At 37.4% G+C, this 20205-nt stretch overlaps 1 protein-coding gene across 1 annotated transcript in view; it reads left to right on the top strand.

Moving 5' to 3' along the window:
- The window catches only part of GYS2 (glycogen synthase 2), a 46521-nt gene that overhangs the window by 19663 nt on the left and 6653 nt on the right, over positions 1 to 20205 (top strand). The window contains exons 5-12 of the mRNA XM_008693113.1: positions 1793 to 1937; positions 4289 to 4406; positions 4590 to 4710; positions 7278 to 7384; positions 8244 to 8303; positions 9418 to 9496; positions 10277 to 10390; positions 19030 to 19156. Coding sequence (XP_008691335.1) covers positions 1793 to 1937; positions 4289 to 4406; positions 4590 to 4710; positions 7278 to 7384; positions 8244 to 8303; positions 9418 to 9496; positions 10277 to 10390; positions 19030 to 19156 — 871 coding nt within the window. The remainder of the gene's footprint in view (positions 1 to 1792; positions 1938 to 4288; positions 4407 to 4589; positions 4711 to 7277; positions 7385 to 8243; positions 8304 to 9417; positions 9497 to 10276; positions 10391 to 19029; positions 19157 to 20205) is intronic.

Genomic DNA, 20205 nt, shown 5'->3' with positions numbered 1-20205 from the left:
TAACCTGTTTTCTCACTAATTTATAAGCTCTTTGAAGGCCATAGAAACAACAAATCATTCAACAAATGTTGGTTGAATGAGAGATTTGCTTGAATAAATGAGACCAGCCAAATAGAGCTTTGAGGAAAACTTCAGCTGATCCAAGGATGTCATATCGAGTTCTGCTTCAAACATTTTCAGAGAAATACTACAAATCTTACAGTCAAGAAAGAATGCTCTAGGACTTTCTTTGTTGTAATCTTTAGAATCATCGATGAGTCTTTTTCAGTGCTTTCTTCTATATAGCACAGTAATTACTGGGACTGACTTGTTGGTCAAGCTGGAGTCTAAAGGATATAAAAGCAGGAGAGTGCACAAGCTTGGCATCAGAATAATTTGGGATCAGTTCAGGGCTCTGCTAAGACACTCAATAAGAATGTGATCTTGGGCAGATGTGCTAACCTCTACAAGCTTCAATTTTCCCCTCCATGAATTGAAGACAAAATACAAGCCTCAGTGGTTTATGAGGATTAAATATGATCTGTGCTTAGAAGAGAACCCAATGCATAGTGTTGAGCTTCTAATAATCTTTATTATGGAGAGCACCCTGCTAATGTAATACCAGAAACTTTACGTACTTTTCTCCTTAAACACTGCTAGCTTCATCTGCAGCTATGTGAGACAACGTTCAGCAACTAAGTAAAATGGCAAAAGCCCACAACTGTTTAATTGTTTGGTGCTTGGCATGTTGGTTTTTAAAGTTTTGTGTTTAAGTTAAGATACTCAGAATAATGGATGATTGCATAATCTAACACACTGTCCAATGAAAGTAACTGTATACCCCCTTGAAATTATACAGTTGTGAGAGTTATACAGCCCTGGAAAAGCATTTGTCTCTTCTCTTTGTTGGATATCTTTTCAGTGAATTAATGGTGAGCGTGAATTTCGGTATTGAGCGTAATGTCAGCTTTGTTTCTTTGTTTTTGTTTTTTGTTTTTTGTTTTTTTTTAGCTTTGTTTCTTTGTTAATGGGGAAAGGAAATAGCTCAATATTTATAAGATGTAAGGGAGGTAAATATAATTAAAATACCAAAAAATTAAGAATTCTAGGTAATTATAGCAAAGTAGAAATATTTACTTAAGGGATCAAATAGCAGTTTAGAAGCAGAAATGAAGTGAAAAATACTTTTTAAAGCATGAGTAGCTGTGCATTTTAGTAATAGGTTTAGTAAAAAGCTATCATCACTTTTTTGTGATTGTAAGACTTTACACAGCATTGAGGAAAAACAATATGAATAATATGTGATTTTGTTTTGCTTGTGTAGAAGGATCAGTACAGATGATCCTTGAACAACATGGGTTTGAACTTCGTGGGTCCATTTATACACGGATTTTTTCGATAAATACAGTATAGTGCTGTAAATGTGTTTTCTCTTTATGATTTTCTTACTAGCATTTTCTTTTCTCTAACTTACTTTATTGTAAAAATACAGTATATAATGCACATACAATATGTGTGTTAATCAACTGTTTTTGTCATTGGTAAGGCTTCTGGTCAACAGTTGGCTATTAGTAGTTAAGTGTTGGGGGGTGTCACAAGTTAAATGCGGATTTCTGACACAGAGGGTCGGTGCCCGTAGCCCCCATGTTGATCAAAGGTCAATTGTATGAGCAAATGTATGTCAAATGTATATGTCTTTTTTCTTTTTCTTGTTCTTTTTCTTGTTCTTTCCTTTTCTTTCTTTCCTTCTTTCTTTCTTTCTTTCTTTCTTTCTTTCTTTCTTTCTTTCTTTCTTTCTTTCTTTCTTTCACAGTTTAACATAGACAAAGAGGCTGGGGAAAGGCAGATTTACCACCGGTACTGCATGGAGCGGGCCTCTGTCCATTGTGCTCATGTGTTCACCACAGTATCCGAAATAACAGCAATAGAAGCCGAGCATATGCTGAAGAGGAAGCCTGGTAATTATCTCTGAGTTTGTCACCTACCTTCCAGTCCTAAATGATGTTAGAGTCTAAAACTTTTGTTTGAAACAAAAAAGCATAAAATAATAGAGGAAAAATTCCATTCACTATTACCATGCAAATCTTTACATATATTTTAATTCTCAATGTCAGTAGTTCTGTGGTAACACCAACCCTAAGCTATACCCAGAACACAGTAGCGTTCAACCTGTGCTTGTTGAATAAACGAGCTAGGCTAGAAATGGGCCTACGCCCTGGGGTTGTCACAGTGACCGGGTGTGTGTAAGCAAGTTAACTTTCCTATTTTAAGGAAACGAAAGTTCAGAAAATACCAGGAATTTGTGTGAAACTATCCTAGTCCTACATCTTGTGACATTACCTCTTTGGTCCTGGTTAGTAGAAATCTATTGTTTTACCCCTCCCAAGACCTTGAAAACTTTCCTGGGGACTATCCCCAGACCCATCCAGAGGTTGCAATGCCAAGAGGCACGTTCATAAAACATGACCGTATCACCTGGCTACAGCTGATTGGTCCAGAGGTAGATAGCCCGCATAAACCAGCCAATCAGAATGCTCCCACAGGAGGGAGTCTAAACAGATGAGTCTGTAGGGATGCACTCTTGACGGATAGGTGTGTCAGCTTTGCAGCTGTTGGCAGTGTCCATTTTTCTTTCATGTTACATGGGATGCAAAGAAGGCTAAACTAGGGGCGTCTGGGTGGCTCAGTCCTTAAGTTGCCTACTCTTGATTTCACCTCAGGTCATGATCTCAGGTTTAAGATCTCCCAGTGGGGTTCCCTGCTTAGCAGGGAGTCTGCTTGAAATTCTCTCTCTCCCTCTGTCCCTCCCCAACTCTCTCTCTCACACACACACATTCTCTCTCTCAAATTTAAAAAAAATTTTTTTTTAAGGTTTTATTTATTTATTTGACAGAGAGAGAGGCAGCGAGAGAGGGAACATAAGAAGGGGGATGGGAGAGGGAGAAGCAGGCTTCCCACTGAGTGGGGAGCCTCATGCGGGGCTCTATCCCAGAATGCTGGGATCATGACCTGAGCCGAAGGTAGACACCCAAAGACTGAGCCACCCGGGTGCCCCTAAAAAATTTTTAAAAAAGAAGGCTAAACTACAATGAAGTACAATGAAAAACAGGTACAGATTGAGAGAACTCTAGATTCTCCATAGTGATTTAAACTAACGGTTTAAACTAATTCCTGAAGCCCAGCGAAACCTTTGCCATGAGACACTCTAGCATCCCTTGAATAAACTCTTCATTAGTATAGGTAAGTCAGTGTAAGTACCTACTTACCCGTGTTAGCACTGGGTCTGTTATTTGCTACCAAGCAGTGTTAATGAATATATCCTCTTTCTTTAATCCCTGTGATCTTGTCTCTAGTTGTCTTCCTTCTGGATACTAGCTGAATGTCTGGAGGAGGTATTTCAAGGTGCTAGGTGATTAAAATTATGAGAACTTGACCATGAAGTCTGGGTGGATTTTGTGGAACCATTTCAAAAGGTAGCTTGTTAACTGTAAAATATCCTTCAAAATGATGGCGTCCTTATAATTTTAGCTCAAATCTCCATTGCAAAAATGTCCATTGCCATGTGTTAAATTTTTTTGACATAGCTTCTTTTTAAAAATTTCATTTGTTTTCGCAGCAACCCATGTATTCAAGTTACTAGGTAGTTTCCATCTTGTACCCTGAGGAGTCTTGATCTTTCTTGTCACAGACTAATTTTTCTGGAAAACCAAATATGTCTTCCCGCTTGGGTAAAATCTTCTGGGAATTAGAAATAAAGGACTGCCTTTCCAGTTTTCCAAATAGACAGAACATTTCCCACGCGCTTGGCCAAATAAGATGCTTGGAGGTAGTTTCGTGCACAACATGGATAGAGACAGAACATGTGGAGGCCAACTGCATTGCTTCTACTCTTACTGACACTTGGTTCTCGGACACTTTCCTTAACAACTCTGGGCCTCAGTTTCCACCTCTGAAAATGCAGATAAGAACACCTCTTCCACTGCTTCTTGCGAGGATTAAATGAATTACACTGCAAAGCTTTTAGAGCATTCAGAGCAATAGTAAGCCATCAATAATGAAAGCTATAATAATCATTCTTAGTGCTTTTAACTAGATGTTTCATTGTACTAGTTAATGTTATTTTGGGCACACACCCTCAATTTCCTATTTCAAGAATTTATTGTGATGTCTTATGAATTTTTGGTTCTATGATAGAAACTAGAAATGTTAAAGGTCATCTAATTTTATATATTTAAACACACTATTTTTCTACAATGGTACCCTCTCTCAAAAGGAGATTTTTGTAATGATTTTGTTTTTGATTTTCCAGATGTAGTTACTCCAAATGGCTTGAACGTTAAGAAATTTTCAGCGGTGCATGAGTTTCAAAATCTACATGCCATGTACAAGGCCAGGATCCAAGATTTTGTTCGAGGTCATTTCTATGGGTATGCTTTTCTTTATTAAAAAAAAAAAAAGACATGTGTTTTAGGGACCTATGGCATAGAGAAAACAAAATTGTTATAGTAAATGTTTATCTTTCCCAGCCCCCTTTGAACTTTAACAGAATTCATTTGTACATTTTGTTGCTGTTGCCTTATTTCATTTGAAACTGTTTTGTTTTGTTTTAGTCATCTGGACTTTGATCTTGAAAAGACTTTGTTCCTTTTCATTGCTGGGAGATACGAGTTTTCGAACAAAGGAGCGGACATCTTCCTAGAAGCCTTATCCAGGCTAAATTTTCTGCTGAGGGTAAGAACGCTGTAGAACACCATGCAATACTTTTATAGGAGGACTTCCTTCTGTGGGAAGTAAAGAACTTTCTGGCTTCTTAGAAGTTTCCAACAGATAGATGATTGTGAAAACTTAAAATGACAACCTTATTCTAAAAATGGCTCCAGCCTTTCAATTTACATATTGGGATCACCACTTTGTTCACTTGTGTATCTATCTATGTTACCTGGTATTTTTTTAAGAGAGCCACAAACCTGTGGTGTTCTGTTTTAAGATGACATCACAACATTCCTTTCCCTGTCCCAAGAGTTGATCAATTGAGAGATAAATATGAGGAAATCAAGCAAATGGAGAACAAGATTCGCCATTTTTAAAATCCATAAAAACTGAGGGACACCTGGGTGGCTCAGTCGGTTAAGGTTCTGCCTTTGGCTCAGGTTATGATCCTGGACTCCTGGGACAGAGCCCTGCATGGAGCTCCACATCAGGCTCCCTGCTCAGTAGGGAGTCTGCTTCTCCCTCTGCCCTTTACCTCACGTCACCTCACCACGCTCTCTCCTTCCCTCTCTCTCTCTCTCCAATAAATAAATAAAATCTAAAAAATGAAACAAAAATAATGAAACCGTTAAAGACTGTAATAGAAGATGTGGCTTGGTATATGGCACCCATAGGCTTCCTGATACTGAACCTTCTATTAGACCTAGCTAGCTCATCACATGGCTGTGCTCCTCCAACCAAAGAAGGCCTTCAGAGGAACCTGTACCATACAGCTGGCAACCAAGCAGTTGCTCTCTCTACGACGGGGAAGACGCACATGAAAGCTATTCCTCTCCCTACTCACCAGCCGTGCCTCCTCCCTGAGATTAAGAGTCTTGAACTATGAAACCAGGAGATGTCCCACCGCATGGAAAGAAGGAGGGGAAAGGAGGTTCCCGCTTCCATGTGGAATCAGTTCTTGCTCAGGAGGGTGGGACTTACTATAGGTTCCCAATTAAGCCAGCGATAAAACCTGTGCCAATAGAAGCCGCTATACAAAATGGTACCACGTAATAGCTAGTGATTAAAGTTATTGGCTTATACTCTAATCCTATCATGTAAAAATATAGGATAAATAACAGTAAGCCTAGGAGACCAGTGTAGAATGTCAATCTTCCTGAGATACCAAGACGACCTAAACTTTCCTGAGCTTGTACTGTTCTCCAGTTAATTTTTTTTCCTTGGACATAGATTTATTTTTGCCTTAGAGCAGGCATCGCACCACGTATACTGAAAGATTTACTGATACCACTTAATAAGGCAATAATACATCAATAAAAACCCAACTCTATAAAATAGGACTGAAGACCACATAGATTATTCTAGAATAGGCTGGAATAATCTTATTCCATATTTCCTGGTATGTCTCTATTCAACAAACTTTATAGATGGACTCAGAGTTATATCAAACGTATATCCTGTTTAGGGACATTATTAATCAACTTCTCTACACATTTATTAAATATTCACTGAATTTTTAAGTATGAAGAAGAAGCCAATTGCTATTCTAGACATCAAAGATAATTATAATACTTGGAAATTTTTTTTTAAAAATTCTTTTTCATATAGCATATTTATTCTTTCATAGCACATTGACTACTCCTGGAGTGAGTTTCCTATTCTCTGACTACCATAGATTATTTTAATAGACTGTCAGACCTTTGAGGGGGCCACAAAGTATATGGTGCCCACACTTAGGAGATAGTCATTTCCAGAATATGTGAAAGTTCATATGGTCACGGTTTTAAGTGAGTTTATGCTTTCATTCTCACAGTGGTTTGGATATATCATTTCCTTCTGAACGTTCTAGGGAAGAGGAAAAGAAAACAGAGTATAGGATCAAAAAACACAAGTTTGAATCTTAGCTTTGCCAATAATCTGTTATAGGAGCTCAGACAATTGAAACACCCATGCCACCCTTTCAGTTAGTAAAATGAAGAGAGGGATATCTGTTGTGCACAGGTGTTATGGGGCTTGGATTAAATTAAGCATTGAAAGCATCCGGCACAGTGCCTGCCGCACCGGAGCACGCACTTGATCCTACACTTTAGGACTAAAAAAACAAAATGCAGCATTCTAACAAGAGATTTAACAGAAAAGTGTAATTCATCTATTTATGCAAATCAATGTGAAGAAACTAGAAGAAAATAGAGTAAAACAAAACTAAATCCCCATTGATTTTCCAATGTGAAGTTTTAAAGAGCTAATTGTGGCCTTGCAACATTAGCTCACCATCATGTGACTTTTTTTAACCCCAGAAAAGCACTGTAATATCACTAGCAATTGCCATATATTTTAGCTGCTTAAGGAAAATATTTTATGTATGAATTTTCAAATTGTTAATCAACAGATCTCAACTGAAAGCAAGATTTAAATTTTTCTGAGTTAAGCTGCAGGAAGGTGGGTTTAATTTCTCTGTGAATCATAAATAAGTATTTCTTTTATCTGAAGATAATTTAAAACACGATTTTTTAAATTTAAGGTTCATCTGTTGATGTTTTCTTTTACCTTTCGTAGCTGACTTGTTGTGTTTCCTAATCTTTCATAAGGTGCATAAAAGTGACGTCACAGTGGTGGTGTTTTTCATCATGCCTGCCAAGACAAATAATTTCAATGTGGAAACGCTGAAAGGCCAGGCAGTGCGGAAACAGCTATGGTAATCTCGTGTCTTGTGAATGTTCTCAATAAGTGTCAAGAGATTTTTTTAACATGCACAATTCTGATATATCTCCTTAAACTGTTTTTTCTTTAAGATTATTATAGCACAAGGGGCACCTGGGTGGCTCAGTCAGTTGAGCTTCTGCCTTCGGCTCAGGTCATGATCCTGGGGTTCTGGGATCAGTCCTCCACGTTGGGTCCCCTGTTCAGCAGGCAGTCTGCTTCTCCTTCTCTCTCTGCCCTCCCCTCTGTGCCTGCTCGCTTTCTCTCTCTCAAATGAATAAATAAAAAATCTTTTAAAAAAACATTATTATAGCATAAATGCTACCGGGTTCTCTTCTCATAGGCTACTATGTCAGATTACGTAGTGCCTATCAAACTGTGTTACTATAAAAACTTTGGAATGAGTCACCGTGGAAGGATAAAACCTCCATGGAAATCTTTAAAAATGGGTTGAATTTGTTTTTAATTTTATTGTGAAAATTTAAAAATGAATGCCAGAGTAAAGAGGTTAGTATAATGACCCCCTCCATGCCCATAGCCCAGCTTCAACAATCAACAATGAATTCGCCATCTTGTTATATCTATGCTTCCATCCACTGCTCCACCCTGCCCTCCACCCTTGCCTGAAAATCATCAAGCAAAAAAATGTTAAGTTCTGTGGGCCGCTAGGGGTGTTCTGCTGCCTCAGCTCTGGAAGGCTTGAACTAAATTGGCAACTAGGAAAAACAGAAGAGGTTCCACAAAAGAGATCTGTAATTGCAAAGGATACATTGACAAAACATCAGCATGGCCATGGCAAACAAAGATTTTAAATTGTGACACTGTTTAAATTATAAATCTTTCAATTCATACAGGGACATAGCACATTCTGTGAAGGAAAAATTTGGGAAGAAACTCTATGATGCATTGTTAAGGTAGGAGCTGGGAGCACTTAACACTTCAAATATTTTAGGGCTTTGCTATTCAAATTTAACAACTTATACACTATCATGAATTTCTTTTGTTTCAAAGATAAAGGAATTAGTAATCTTTGAATATGTATTATATCATGGGGACAGGTTTTGTTTTATCCTTCATCTGATGAATGAATGAATCCTGTTTAGGGACATTATTAATCAACTTCTCTACACATTTATTAAATATTCACTGAATTTTTAAGTATGAAGAAGAAGCCAATTGCTATTCTAGACATCAAAGATAATTATAATACTTGGAAAAATTTTTTTAAAAATTCTTAAACAGGTTGTACAAATTCTTAAATTCTTAAATTCTTAAAAATTCTTAAACAGGTTGTACAAATGAGAACATATTCACGTAAGCAAATAGGTTCTAATTCAATGGGACTGTCATTAAGAGTTAAAATGTCAAAGTGAAACTGAGGGAGATTTCGTGAGATTTTTAAGTCAAAATATATATTGACTTTATATATTAAATACATATATTTGCTTATATATTAAATTAAAATATTTATTAACATTAAGTAATGTTAAGTAACCTATATTTACTTAATGAATAATAAACATTTACAAATATAATAAAATAAATGAAATATATAAATGTATAAAATAAAATCTAAATAAATCAAATCAAAATGTATTATAAAAATAATAATAGATATATAAAATATATGGATTTTGTTAGAATATGAAGCGAAAGCTGTGTTGCCTCCTGGCTGATGGTGGCAAGCATACATCATTTCCTTTTACCAGTAAAAATACCAAATTATAGATGGACAGTTATGGCCACTTGTGAACATAGTACCCAAGACTAGGAAAAATATAATGAAAGTGTCCTCCTGATGGTCAACATTAATGCTTTAAAAGTGAATTCAACTTTCTTTTATGCTATCAAAATTGTTCTTTTATCAAACTTCTTCATGCTTTAGGAATTTGTCTATGAGCATCATCAGGAAACCATGTTTGCTTTATATTTATTTTTAAAGTGCTTAGAACACTGTCTGACACAAGGGAGGCATTGAATTAGTGCCAGTTATTTTTATTTTTATTATTAACATTGTTTTCCCCACAGAGGAGAAATTCCTGACATGGACAATATTTTGGATCGAGATGATATAACAATTATGAAAAGAGCCATCTTTTCAACTCAGGTAATAAAGAAAAGAGTGCCCAACACTTCCCAAGATTGTTAAAATCAATTTAGATCAATATTTTAATTTATTGGAATGGGCCAGTTTGGGAAATGTATAAACCTGAGAGCTAGAAAAGACTTTCTTATGCAACTACCTAAGTGACAACTTGCTTATTTTCTTTTTGAGTGCTTTTCAGGGCTCTTTAAAAAATTTTGATGGAACTTATCTTGTATCCACTTAAAAAATTTCTTTGGAAACAATATGTCCATTTGAGAAATTGTGTATATTCCAAAGACAACAAAATCGTCCCTAAAATTTTTGAAAAACATAGCATTTTGAGTCATAATCGAGAAACAGTGAATGTTTCTCAGTTGAGTGGACTTATTGCAAAAATGGAAGACAGGCATGCACCGACATCTTGTCACAACTGTGAGGCGTCAGGCACCATCAGGGGACAGCCCTGCAAGATGGATCCAGAAGAGGAGCTCATTGTGAGTCTCAATTTCAGGACACCTTCATTCCAAATAAGTCCCAAGAGCGGTCGAGAAGTCTAGGCCTTTCACGTAGTGGTTGCAGGTGAGAAACACAAGTATCACGTGTTCATAATACCCGAAGGAAGTTCTTCAAGCCATTATCCTCCCTTGAAACCCACACAAAGTTAGTCATCATCATTAGTGTCATCTCAGAAGACGGAAGGCATAAAGGTTGGATGACATGTTGCCAATGACCTATTGTTGAAATTAGTCACGCTTATTAATTCTTTCCGCAATTGACATTTTCTTTCCTTTATGACTTCAGCGACAGTCTCTGCCTCCTGTGACCACTCACAACATGATTGATGACTCCACTGATCCCATCCTCAGCACCATTAGACGGATCGGACTTTTCAACAGCCGCACGGACAGAGTCAAGGTAGAACTAATTGTTTACGTAAGGCACTTCAACGTGACATAGAATATACTTTTTCGGAGTTTATTAGAAGCCTCCCATATTTGTTTTGACATCTTTCAGAACTATTTCAAATGATATTTCTAAAAAAAATTAATTCTGTTTCCTGTCTTGCGTAATTAAAATATAATGACTAAGTATCATTCTTTTTTTTTTTTAAAGATTTTATTTATTTATTTGACAGGGAGAGAGACAGCCAGTGAAAGAGGGAACACAGGCAGGGGGAATGGGAGAGGAAGAAGCAGGCTCCCAGCGGAGGAGCCTGATGTCGGGCTGGATCCCAGGACTCTGGGATCACGCCCTGAGCCGAAGGCAGACGCTTAACAACTGAGCCACCCAGGCGCCCCTATTTAAGTATCATTCTTAACATCGTACAATATTATCAGTAAGAATAGGGACATTGCCTAATTTTTAATGATACAAACATATTCTAAGAATTGCTTTAATTAGTGAATCTCTGAGATGAAAATGAATTGTCTTTGATTCTTCCTGATAAAGTTCAACTTTAAGAGGATAATACGAGAAGCTACCAGTTTCAGAGAATTTGGCTAATGATATTTTTATAGAATTTCCTAAGACCAATTCATTCTTTTGACGCTTGAGTTTCTAAATGATTAAGCACGGTGTGAGTAGTGTGAATAAGACCAGGTTTCTGCCACGGTGGAGCGTAGCCTCTCTAATGGGTCCTGAGGGGAGTACTATGTTCAGGCACAGTGGTAGGTGTGGGACACCACGGTGAACATGTAAACAGACAGTTCCTTATCTCTACTCAACCCCATTCAACAGTATTCAAGATCAGGTGGTCACAAGCTTTTACCAATCTTTTCAAAGGGTCCACTTTTTTCTTTCTTTCACCTTTAGCAGATGACCTGAGAATTCAATGTATAAACTCCTTTATAATATAGATTTTGACCTATTCTTACTTTTTTTTCCTTGGGGTTCTGAGCATTGCTCTTGGGCCTCATTCCCTCCGCCATTCTTGGGAAACTTATCCTGTTAAACCTCCCTTGTATTGCAGGTTTACTAGCTCCTTCCCTTGCTGTCTACAAATATTTCTTAAATTTTCTCACATTACAAAGCAAAGAAACTTTGCCTTAACCTGGTCTTCTCTTGATGTTTTTAGATGTTTTGGTCTTTTCTATTCTTCTCTGCAAAATCTCTTGAAAAAAAAATAGTCTATTTGTAAATTCATTCCTCCTCTTGCATTCAGCCTTTGATATACGCGTGAGTGGATGTGGTGGAAGGAGACAAGTTATGGACCTCCTGCCACAGGATAGGAGAGAGATGATAAGGAGCCCTTACAAAGGCCATGCCGGAAGTGCTGAAGAGGACGGAATAGTGGAAGAGGTGGTTGCATATAGAAAAGATCATACTTCATAGCCAATGGTCATTGGGAGGGAAAAAGAGGGAGAAGGCAAGGATGATAGCCTCTGGCTTCAGTATTTAGTCAATACTTTCTAAAACCTAAGGAAAGGCTTTATCAGAGTTGGCTTCAGGATTGCATCAAGAATCGAGTTCAGGTCGTGGTAGAACGAGTTTGAGTTACATGTGAGCTATTCAAGTTGAGATGTTTCATGGGTACTTAGAAAATATAGGGCTATCATGAAGGGAGCCATCAGTGGAGGGGCAGCAGGGGATACCAAGGAATGACGACCCTGCCATGCTGGAAGACCAGGCTGAATGAGCAGAGAAAAAGTGTTGACCCAAGAAAACCTCAAGATTTAAGAGGAGATTAGAAGAGGAAAAGTCAGTGAAAGAAATGAGCAAGAATTAGAAGAGAAAAATATCTCAGAAATCAAGGTAGGAGAAATTTCCATGATAGTAGATAGCAACCGCTCATAGTACGGAATTAAATGATACAAGCTGTTGATACAATGTCCCATGTGGTGTTATCCCATCCATTTTAAACATGTCCTACACACACACATGCATGAGTGCGTACATAGACACACACATATGTGTATATTTCCCTGTGCCATAGAGTTATGGGTGACTTTTATGTTCTCATTTGTGTTTCTGCATTTTCAAAACTTTTACCCCCAGCACACATCCCGTAATAGGCAGGCTACAAATTTTCCCCTGGAAATGCAGGGACGTATCTCCCAGGTGCACCATCCTTTACATTTTTCAGCACTGTTGGATCTGCAGGAACTTACCTCACTCCAGGGTGCGTCAGCACTAATTTGATCTCATTTTCATGTAGTTTAGACTGGTCCTTCTCAACTTTTTTTTCTCTTGGAAAGGAAATAGTGATGGAAAGAAAGCCTATTATTTTCCTGTAGCTTTGTGTTTTACAGAACTTAGTCACACTTATATTTAAATCTGCAGCTCTTCCTCTGAGGATCTGTCGGGTGCCTGGCACATGATATGTACAATAAATATAGACGGAAAGGGAGGCATGGAGCCATGACTGTGGTTTATGCTTCCTTTGTTCTTGGAAAGACTGAGTCAGGAAGGTCCCTTGAAATTGGGAGCTCTGAACAAACTATGCTCTGCTGATCTCTGTGTGTGTATGTGAGGTATGGTTAACAGTGAAGCCATTTCTCAGGAATGGACAAGTACACTATTTCCTAAGTATGTTAAACACTTTATCCCTCTGTGTCTTTGCTGATGTTATTCTCTCTTTCTGAAGTGCCCTTATCTCAGCCATTCTAACAGCTCCTTTGAGATCCAACCTAGAAGTCATCTCCTCCTTGTGTTTGTCGTTAACACACATTCATCTACTCCAGACGGAGTAATCACTTTATCTGCATTCTCAAGATGCTTTATATCACTAAAATACAGGAATCATCACACTGAGTTATTTGGAGTTCTAAAATATCTATGTCCATTCCTCCAGTGAGATTGTGAGTTCTTTGAGACAGTGATTGTGTCTCATATAAATTTTCTCAGTTTTCATTCTCTGAGAAGCAGACACCAAAACAGGATTAGATGTGAAAACACTTATGGCTGAAAATGCCTGTGAAGGATAGAGATTGAAAGCAGAAGCAGGCAGGGAGGGGTAATCAGACACGGTGGAAAGAGGGGGAAGGAAGGATGAGGAGGGAAGACCCACAGACTGCAGCCCAGTTCTAAACACCTCTCAACCTTTCTTTCTTTCTTTCTTTCTTTCTTTCTTTCTTTCTTTCTTTCTTTCTTTCTTTCTTTTTCTTTCTTTCACAAAAAGGAAAGTCAAAGGTCATTAACAAAAACTAGAATTAATAAAAATTAACAAGTGCATGAAAAATAGACACACCTAGCAGCACTATGTAGTGATTCATACAGGGAAAAAGCAGACCACTAACTTGGCTGGTCAGCTAGGGGAAGGAAACGCACGCACACACACACACACATGCACACATACACACACACAGAAGCACGTGCACTCCTGTGTGCACCAAAAAAAAAAAAGGTTTCCAACAGTACAATCAATCTATAGCTAACACAGATTCCAAATTATTTTCTAATACTTCCTTTCTTAATACAAAAGATGCCTGTGTGTGTGTGTGTGTGTGTGTGTATTGTGGTTTACTGTGACTTATTTTAAATATATTAGCATTACCACATACATCATTTCCCTATATCTAAGCCTTCCCTTTATGTTTTACTTTCATGTGGTTCGTTCACCTACCAAACAGTTTCACATTGGTAGGCACACGGATCCCTTATTCTATGAGCAATTGCATGCAACAATTTTAATAGGGATTCCTGTTAGTCGGAGTAGGGATTTTCCAAACAAAAGTTGCCCATTTAAAGAGCCCCTGGTTGTGCAGAAACGAGTGGGCACTAGTACCCATCTCTGCCAGGTCTACAGGCTAGAGCAGCTGCTGCAGTTGCTCCAGAGGGGAGGCAGTCGGGGCTGTCAATCAAGATCCCTTGTTTGCCTTTAAATCTCTGCCACTTAATCAATTTGCAAATATACTTAATCTACCTCAGTCTTCTCATCTGTAAAATGGGTAAAAGAGGCCCACACTCACAGAATTGTTGTGAGGCTTAAATAAGTGATTGATGCCACAGTAGGTGGCACGTGGTGAGTGCACGAGAACTGTCAGCTTTTACCCGTACTTAGCCCGGTAAGTAGCATAGCACGGGTGCTCGGTAACTTTTAGAAGAGAGGTGTAACAGGATTTGATGAGAGCAGAAAATGGAGGATTTATCTCTGCCTGGAGAATTTGATAATGTTTTATAAAAGGATGACATGTTAGCTAGATCTTGACTGACGAGCAGGAGTTTATCGTGCGGACAACAGTTCCTCATGCAGAGAGCTGGGAGAAGTAGATAAAAAGGCACAGAGATATAAAAGCACATGTCTTCTGTAGAGTGAATGGAGAAGGGAGTTTGTCTCATACAAATTATGTTTATATAGATCAACTCATGAATAGTGTGAGACTTTCATTGGTTATTATCATAAAGCAAACACGGCACAAGACATAAAAGAATAGCCCCTTCATAACAAGACACGCTCCAAGCACTGAGATAATTTTTGGCCAACTCAGAATTAGGTGTTTTATTTATGACTAGTATCCTTTAAACGCTTAACACTGACTCAGGCCCTGCGCTAATGGGAGTACTCATTTGATCACCTGCATATTTACAGAACTCTATCGAGTGGTTCTTAACTCTCAGAGTGGATTGACAAGCTCTTTATATGAATGTGACCACTTGACTCAGGAAACGTTGCAGATTATTCTGAAGTTGAATTTATCATCAGTTCTGCCTCGGCAGTGCGTGTAGTGAGAAAAAGCTACAGTGCAGACTCCGGGTCTTGACCTGGTGCCAGCACTCTGTGAAAGTAAATCAGCTCCCCGGGATCTTAATTCCCTCACGGGATAGATGTGGTTAGACAACGTTTTGGTTTTTATTTGTTTTTTTCCCTACTGATCCAGGGTCTGCTGTGAGCCAGGTGCTTTGCTGGGGCCTTTTGTATACAGGATCTCATTTAATCCTCCTGGTAATCTTGGGCTGACCTCTAACATCCTTTCCTCCGCCCTGGGCCTCTGTCTTTGGCTGTTCAGGGCCCAGAGCAGCTGTTTTCGTATTTTAGTTATGCTGTCATTCTGTTTGGCTGGAAACAAAACAAATGAGCCATGATATTTTCATGTTCCAAAATGGGCTTTGGAGAGTACAGATTTTCCCAGGCTTGGAAATGCCAAAGCAGGCACAATGAGATTTGAATCCTGTTTGCTGATATCTGCCAGGAATACACTGGGCTGCTGATTTCATGATTGTCTGGACACAGGATCTGTGTCTTCGTCTCTTTTCCTCGTGTGGTACTTTACACATGATAAGAACTCAAATCATGTTTTATGGAGGAAAATATTTGATCTATTTTTACTTTGCGATTTGTAAATCTTATGGTTGAATGAACTACCATTTTTAGGTACTAGTTATGGATATTTTACCTTTGATTTCTTAAGTTTAACCTAGCTCCCATTTGTGGGTCTCCTGAGCTATAACTAATGTATATAATTTATTTATAGTGTTTATAATTAATTTCTAAAATTAGAGTTATGAGAATGTTATGATGTTATTAGGATTAAATGAAGTATTATATGAGAACATTATAATATATAAAGTATCATACAACTGTTGTCATTGTTATATATCTGAATTAGGGTTTTTCTTCAAAGTAATCTCTTTGGAAAAATATACACTTATTCTTTTATTATATTATATATAATATAAATAATATATATGTATATATTATATATTAAGATATATAATGTATATAATGTATACAGTATAAATATATATGTATCATATATTTTGTATGTTATGTATATATATGATATATATTATATATATGCGTACAATATAAATGCTATATTATATATAGTATACACATTATATATGTGTGTGTGTGTATATATATATATATATATATATATAATCCCAATGCTTTTAAATCAGATTTTATTTATTTTTAACAACTACTTAACTATGGGGAGAGACTGACACATTGCCTAATAATGGTTCAAGAAAAACTTTAATAAATAGGAAAAATTGGAGACTTCGTTCATCCAGGTGACCCGTTAAGTAGCTGTTCTAGTCACAGTGTTCCAATAACAGCCATTCTCTCTCTTGTCTCTGCCTTTGCATAACATTACAGGCAGTGTAGTCCCAGTACCGGCTCATACCAGCGCACGAGAGCCAGTTGCTAAATTCTCAGAAGTTTTGTGAGCCAGTTAAAAATAACTATTTTTAAAGCTAAATTATATCAACTTAAAATATAAATCAATCATATTAAAATGAAAGGTAATGCTCAAAACTCATCACACCCTAATCCTTTACTACATTTTACGATCATCTATGCACTTGAAGTTATTTACGGCTGTTGTACCCACGTGGTGGAAATATTCTGTGATGGTGTGTTATTGCCTTTCCCATCTCCAGTTCAGGGACATCACATTGGTAGCTTGAAACCGACTGTAGCGGGAGTATCTAGAGAGTGAAAATAGGTGAACACTATACATCATGGCTTGATTAATTGTGTATCGATTGTCTAGACTTAAGAAGATGGTGGAGAAATATTAACAATGCAAATTAAACTTAAAAGGGTTGTGTCTAGAGTCATTACACAAAATTGTGAACAGCACAATAACACAAGTAACTATTTTGCTGATATTCAAAGGCTAACATCCAACTCAGGAAAGAAGTCACTCATGTCACATCACTGATGAACCTATGAAATCCTGCCATATATCTCTGAATGGATCAACATTCACGTCATAACTACATTCAGTCCTCAGTTGAAACCATAAGTTGGTTCTGAAAACAAGATTTTAGCAAAAGTCAACAAAAGCATTTGGGAGCATTTAACCATCTAGAGTTTATAATAAGGAGAGTACTACATATATTTTAATAGACTTCATTCTTTAGAAAAGTTTTAAGTTCACAGGAAAGTTGAGCAGAAAGTACAGAGAGTTCCCACATACCCCTGCCCACACACATGTACAGCCTCCCCCACTGTCCACATATAGTACCAGGATCTTATATTTGTTACTGGTGAACCTACATTGACACATTATTATGCATCAAGATGTATAGTTCACATTAAGTTACACTGTTGGCGTTTTACCTTCTGTGACTTTTGATAAATGTATAATGACATGTACATATCCATCATTACAAAATCATACAGAATAGTTCCACTGCTCTAAAATACTTCTGTGCTCTGCCTGTTCAACCCTGCCCCCATCCAAGCACTGATCGTTTTTCTGTCTCTATAGTTCTGCCTTTTCCAGAATATCATATAGTTGGAATCATATAGTGTGTGGCCTTTCAGATTGGATTTTTTCATTTAGTAATGTATATTTAATTTTTTTCCATGTCTTTTCATGCCTTGATAGCTCATTTCTTCTTAGCATTGAATAATATTCTGTTGTCTGGACAGTTTATTTATTTACTCACCTAGTAAGGGTTATTTTGATTGCTCCCAAGTTTTATCAATTATGAATAAAGCTGATACAAACATCTGTGTGCAGGTTTTTGTGTATACATTTTTTGTTATTTGGAAATTATATGCTATACATTCTTTATGTCAATAAAATGTACGGTAAACTTATGTACAAATATATACTCATATTTTGGTTTTTCATTCTTAAACATTTACCAGAACACAATTGCTTAAAGGCCGTGGTAAATACTTTGGCTTTTACTCTGAGTGAAATGGGAAGCCACTGAAGGATTTGGAATTTTTAAATGTTCACTCTAGTTGTGCTGAATAGAGACCTTGCAGCATAGAAGCAGGGAGATAGGAGGTGATTACCTCCAGGTAAGAGAGGATGGTGACTTAAGTAAAGGCTTCTAGTCTGATCTAATCTAGATGAGATTCCTAGTGCATCTCTGTCCCTTAGTTCCATTTCCCTAGGCTAACTTGCGTCTGGCACAGCGGAGGGCAGCCTATTACACAGCTGCCCTCTTTCCTGCTCCAGGTAGGAGCAAATTGAGAAATAAGACAGCAGTCAGCCATTAGAAAACTTTATTGTTGAAATGCCTGGTTGGCTCAGTTGGTAGACCACGTGACTCTTTTTTTTTTTTTAAGATTTGTTTATTTATTAGAGAGAGAGTGCGCACGCACGAGCAGGGGGAGCAGCAGGCAGAGGGAGAAGCAGGCTCCCTACTGAGCAGGGAGCCCCATGTGGGGCTCAATCCCAGGACCCTGGGATCATGACCTGAGCCAAAGGCAGACCCTTAACCAACTGAGCCACCCAGGTGCCTCAAGCATGTGACTCTTGACCTCAGGGTTGTGAGTTTGAGCCCCACATTGGGTGTAGAAATTACTTAAAAAATAAGATCTTTAAAAAGATACCTTTATTGTCAATATAGTCTGGGTTGAAGGATGTAGCTTAGCATGAGAACAAAAATGGTCATATTAACTCCCTTTCCTCCAACGTAGGCCTTGGAATCTGAGAGAAAGTTAGTCCACAGAATAGATACTTACACAGAATGGGGACAGAGAGAAAAGCACTCAAGCTTATTTCTTTCTCTTTTTTTTTTGTCTTCTCTCTCTCCCTGAATCTAGAACACAAGGATTCTATAGCATTAAGATACCGAACTATGGGAGATTTTTTGCTTTAATTTCTTCTTTTCTTTTTTTTCTCATTAGAATTTTCCTTTTGTAGGTGATTTTGCACCCAGAGTTTCTATCCTCCACCAGCCCCTTATTACCCATGGATTATGAAGAGTTTGTCCGAGGTTGTCATCTTGGAGTATTTCCATCATACTATGAACCGTGGGGTTATACTCCGGGTATGTGGCATGTATAGATTGTGGAATGTTTCAAAACTTATTGATCTATTATTTTATGCACATGGATATAATATTCAAAGCTGATATGTAATTTCTACTAGGTTAAATTATAATAATATGCTGTATTACAAAGAATAAGAATGTGTTATGAAGATTACATATTATTGAGTTGGGACTCTACCAGTCCCAACTATTCATATAAAGGAGAAATTGAGTGCAAGTAGGTTTAAGATGAGAAACAATGGTCCAGCAAAAGTGTTCTCTAAAACTTATTTCAGAATGTTTTTTTAAAATTAATGGGTGTATTTAATTTTTAATGGGTACCACGGTCACATAGCTAAAGAAACAAACAGTATAAGAAGGTGTACAATGAAAAGTGTTCCTCACACCCTTGTCACCCAAAAAAGAGGTACTTTCAAGATAAAATGTCAATTTGGTAATAGGTATTGTGACCCTGACATCATTTCATTCAGACTTTCCACCTCTTCATCTGCCTTTTTTTTTTCCTTCCCGATGGTAGATTCCCAGATGCACTACCTATTTTTCTTTTTTGTCCCCTATGATCATGTTTGTCATTGGTATCAAGAGCAATCAATTTGCATTTGGACTTGGATGCCTAATTAAAAAGGAAACAAATACTTTAAATAAATGCCAATGGAAAGAATATAACACTGACTTTTCCATCTCATATTAGTAATTTGAGATTTTCCTTTTTATTTAAATATAATTTCATTTATAATTTTAAAAGAAAAGGTTCAGAAAACCTTTTTATGCATAATTAATAAATTTTGCTTTCTGATCTCAATGTCGTTATTGCCCAACCAAGGGGTGGCAGCAGTCAAGGTTAGGGAGATCATGGCTGAATTATGAAGAGGAAGAATTTTTCTAATCTTTGTATTCTGATTCCAGAATTTCAATATAGAATTGAAAATTCTATATAAGTAGGATCTCTACATAAGGAGCAACATGAAATCGCACATCTTTTGACATAAGGTCCTATTCTATCATTCTAGGTCCCACCAAGAATAATTTGCCAGCAGCTGTAAAAA

This window comes from Ursus maritimus, unplaced genomic scaffold (assembly GCF_017311325.1).
Source record: "Ursus maritimus isolate PB19 unplaced genomic scaffold, ASM1731132v1 scaffold_26, whole genome shotgun sequence".
NCBI lineage: Eukaryota > Metazoa > Chordata > Mammalia > Carnivora > Ursidae > Ursus > Ursus maritimus.
Note: the sequence above shows the minus strand (reverse complement) of the source record. Positions and strands in the feature narration are given on the sequence as shown.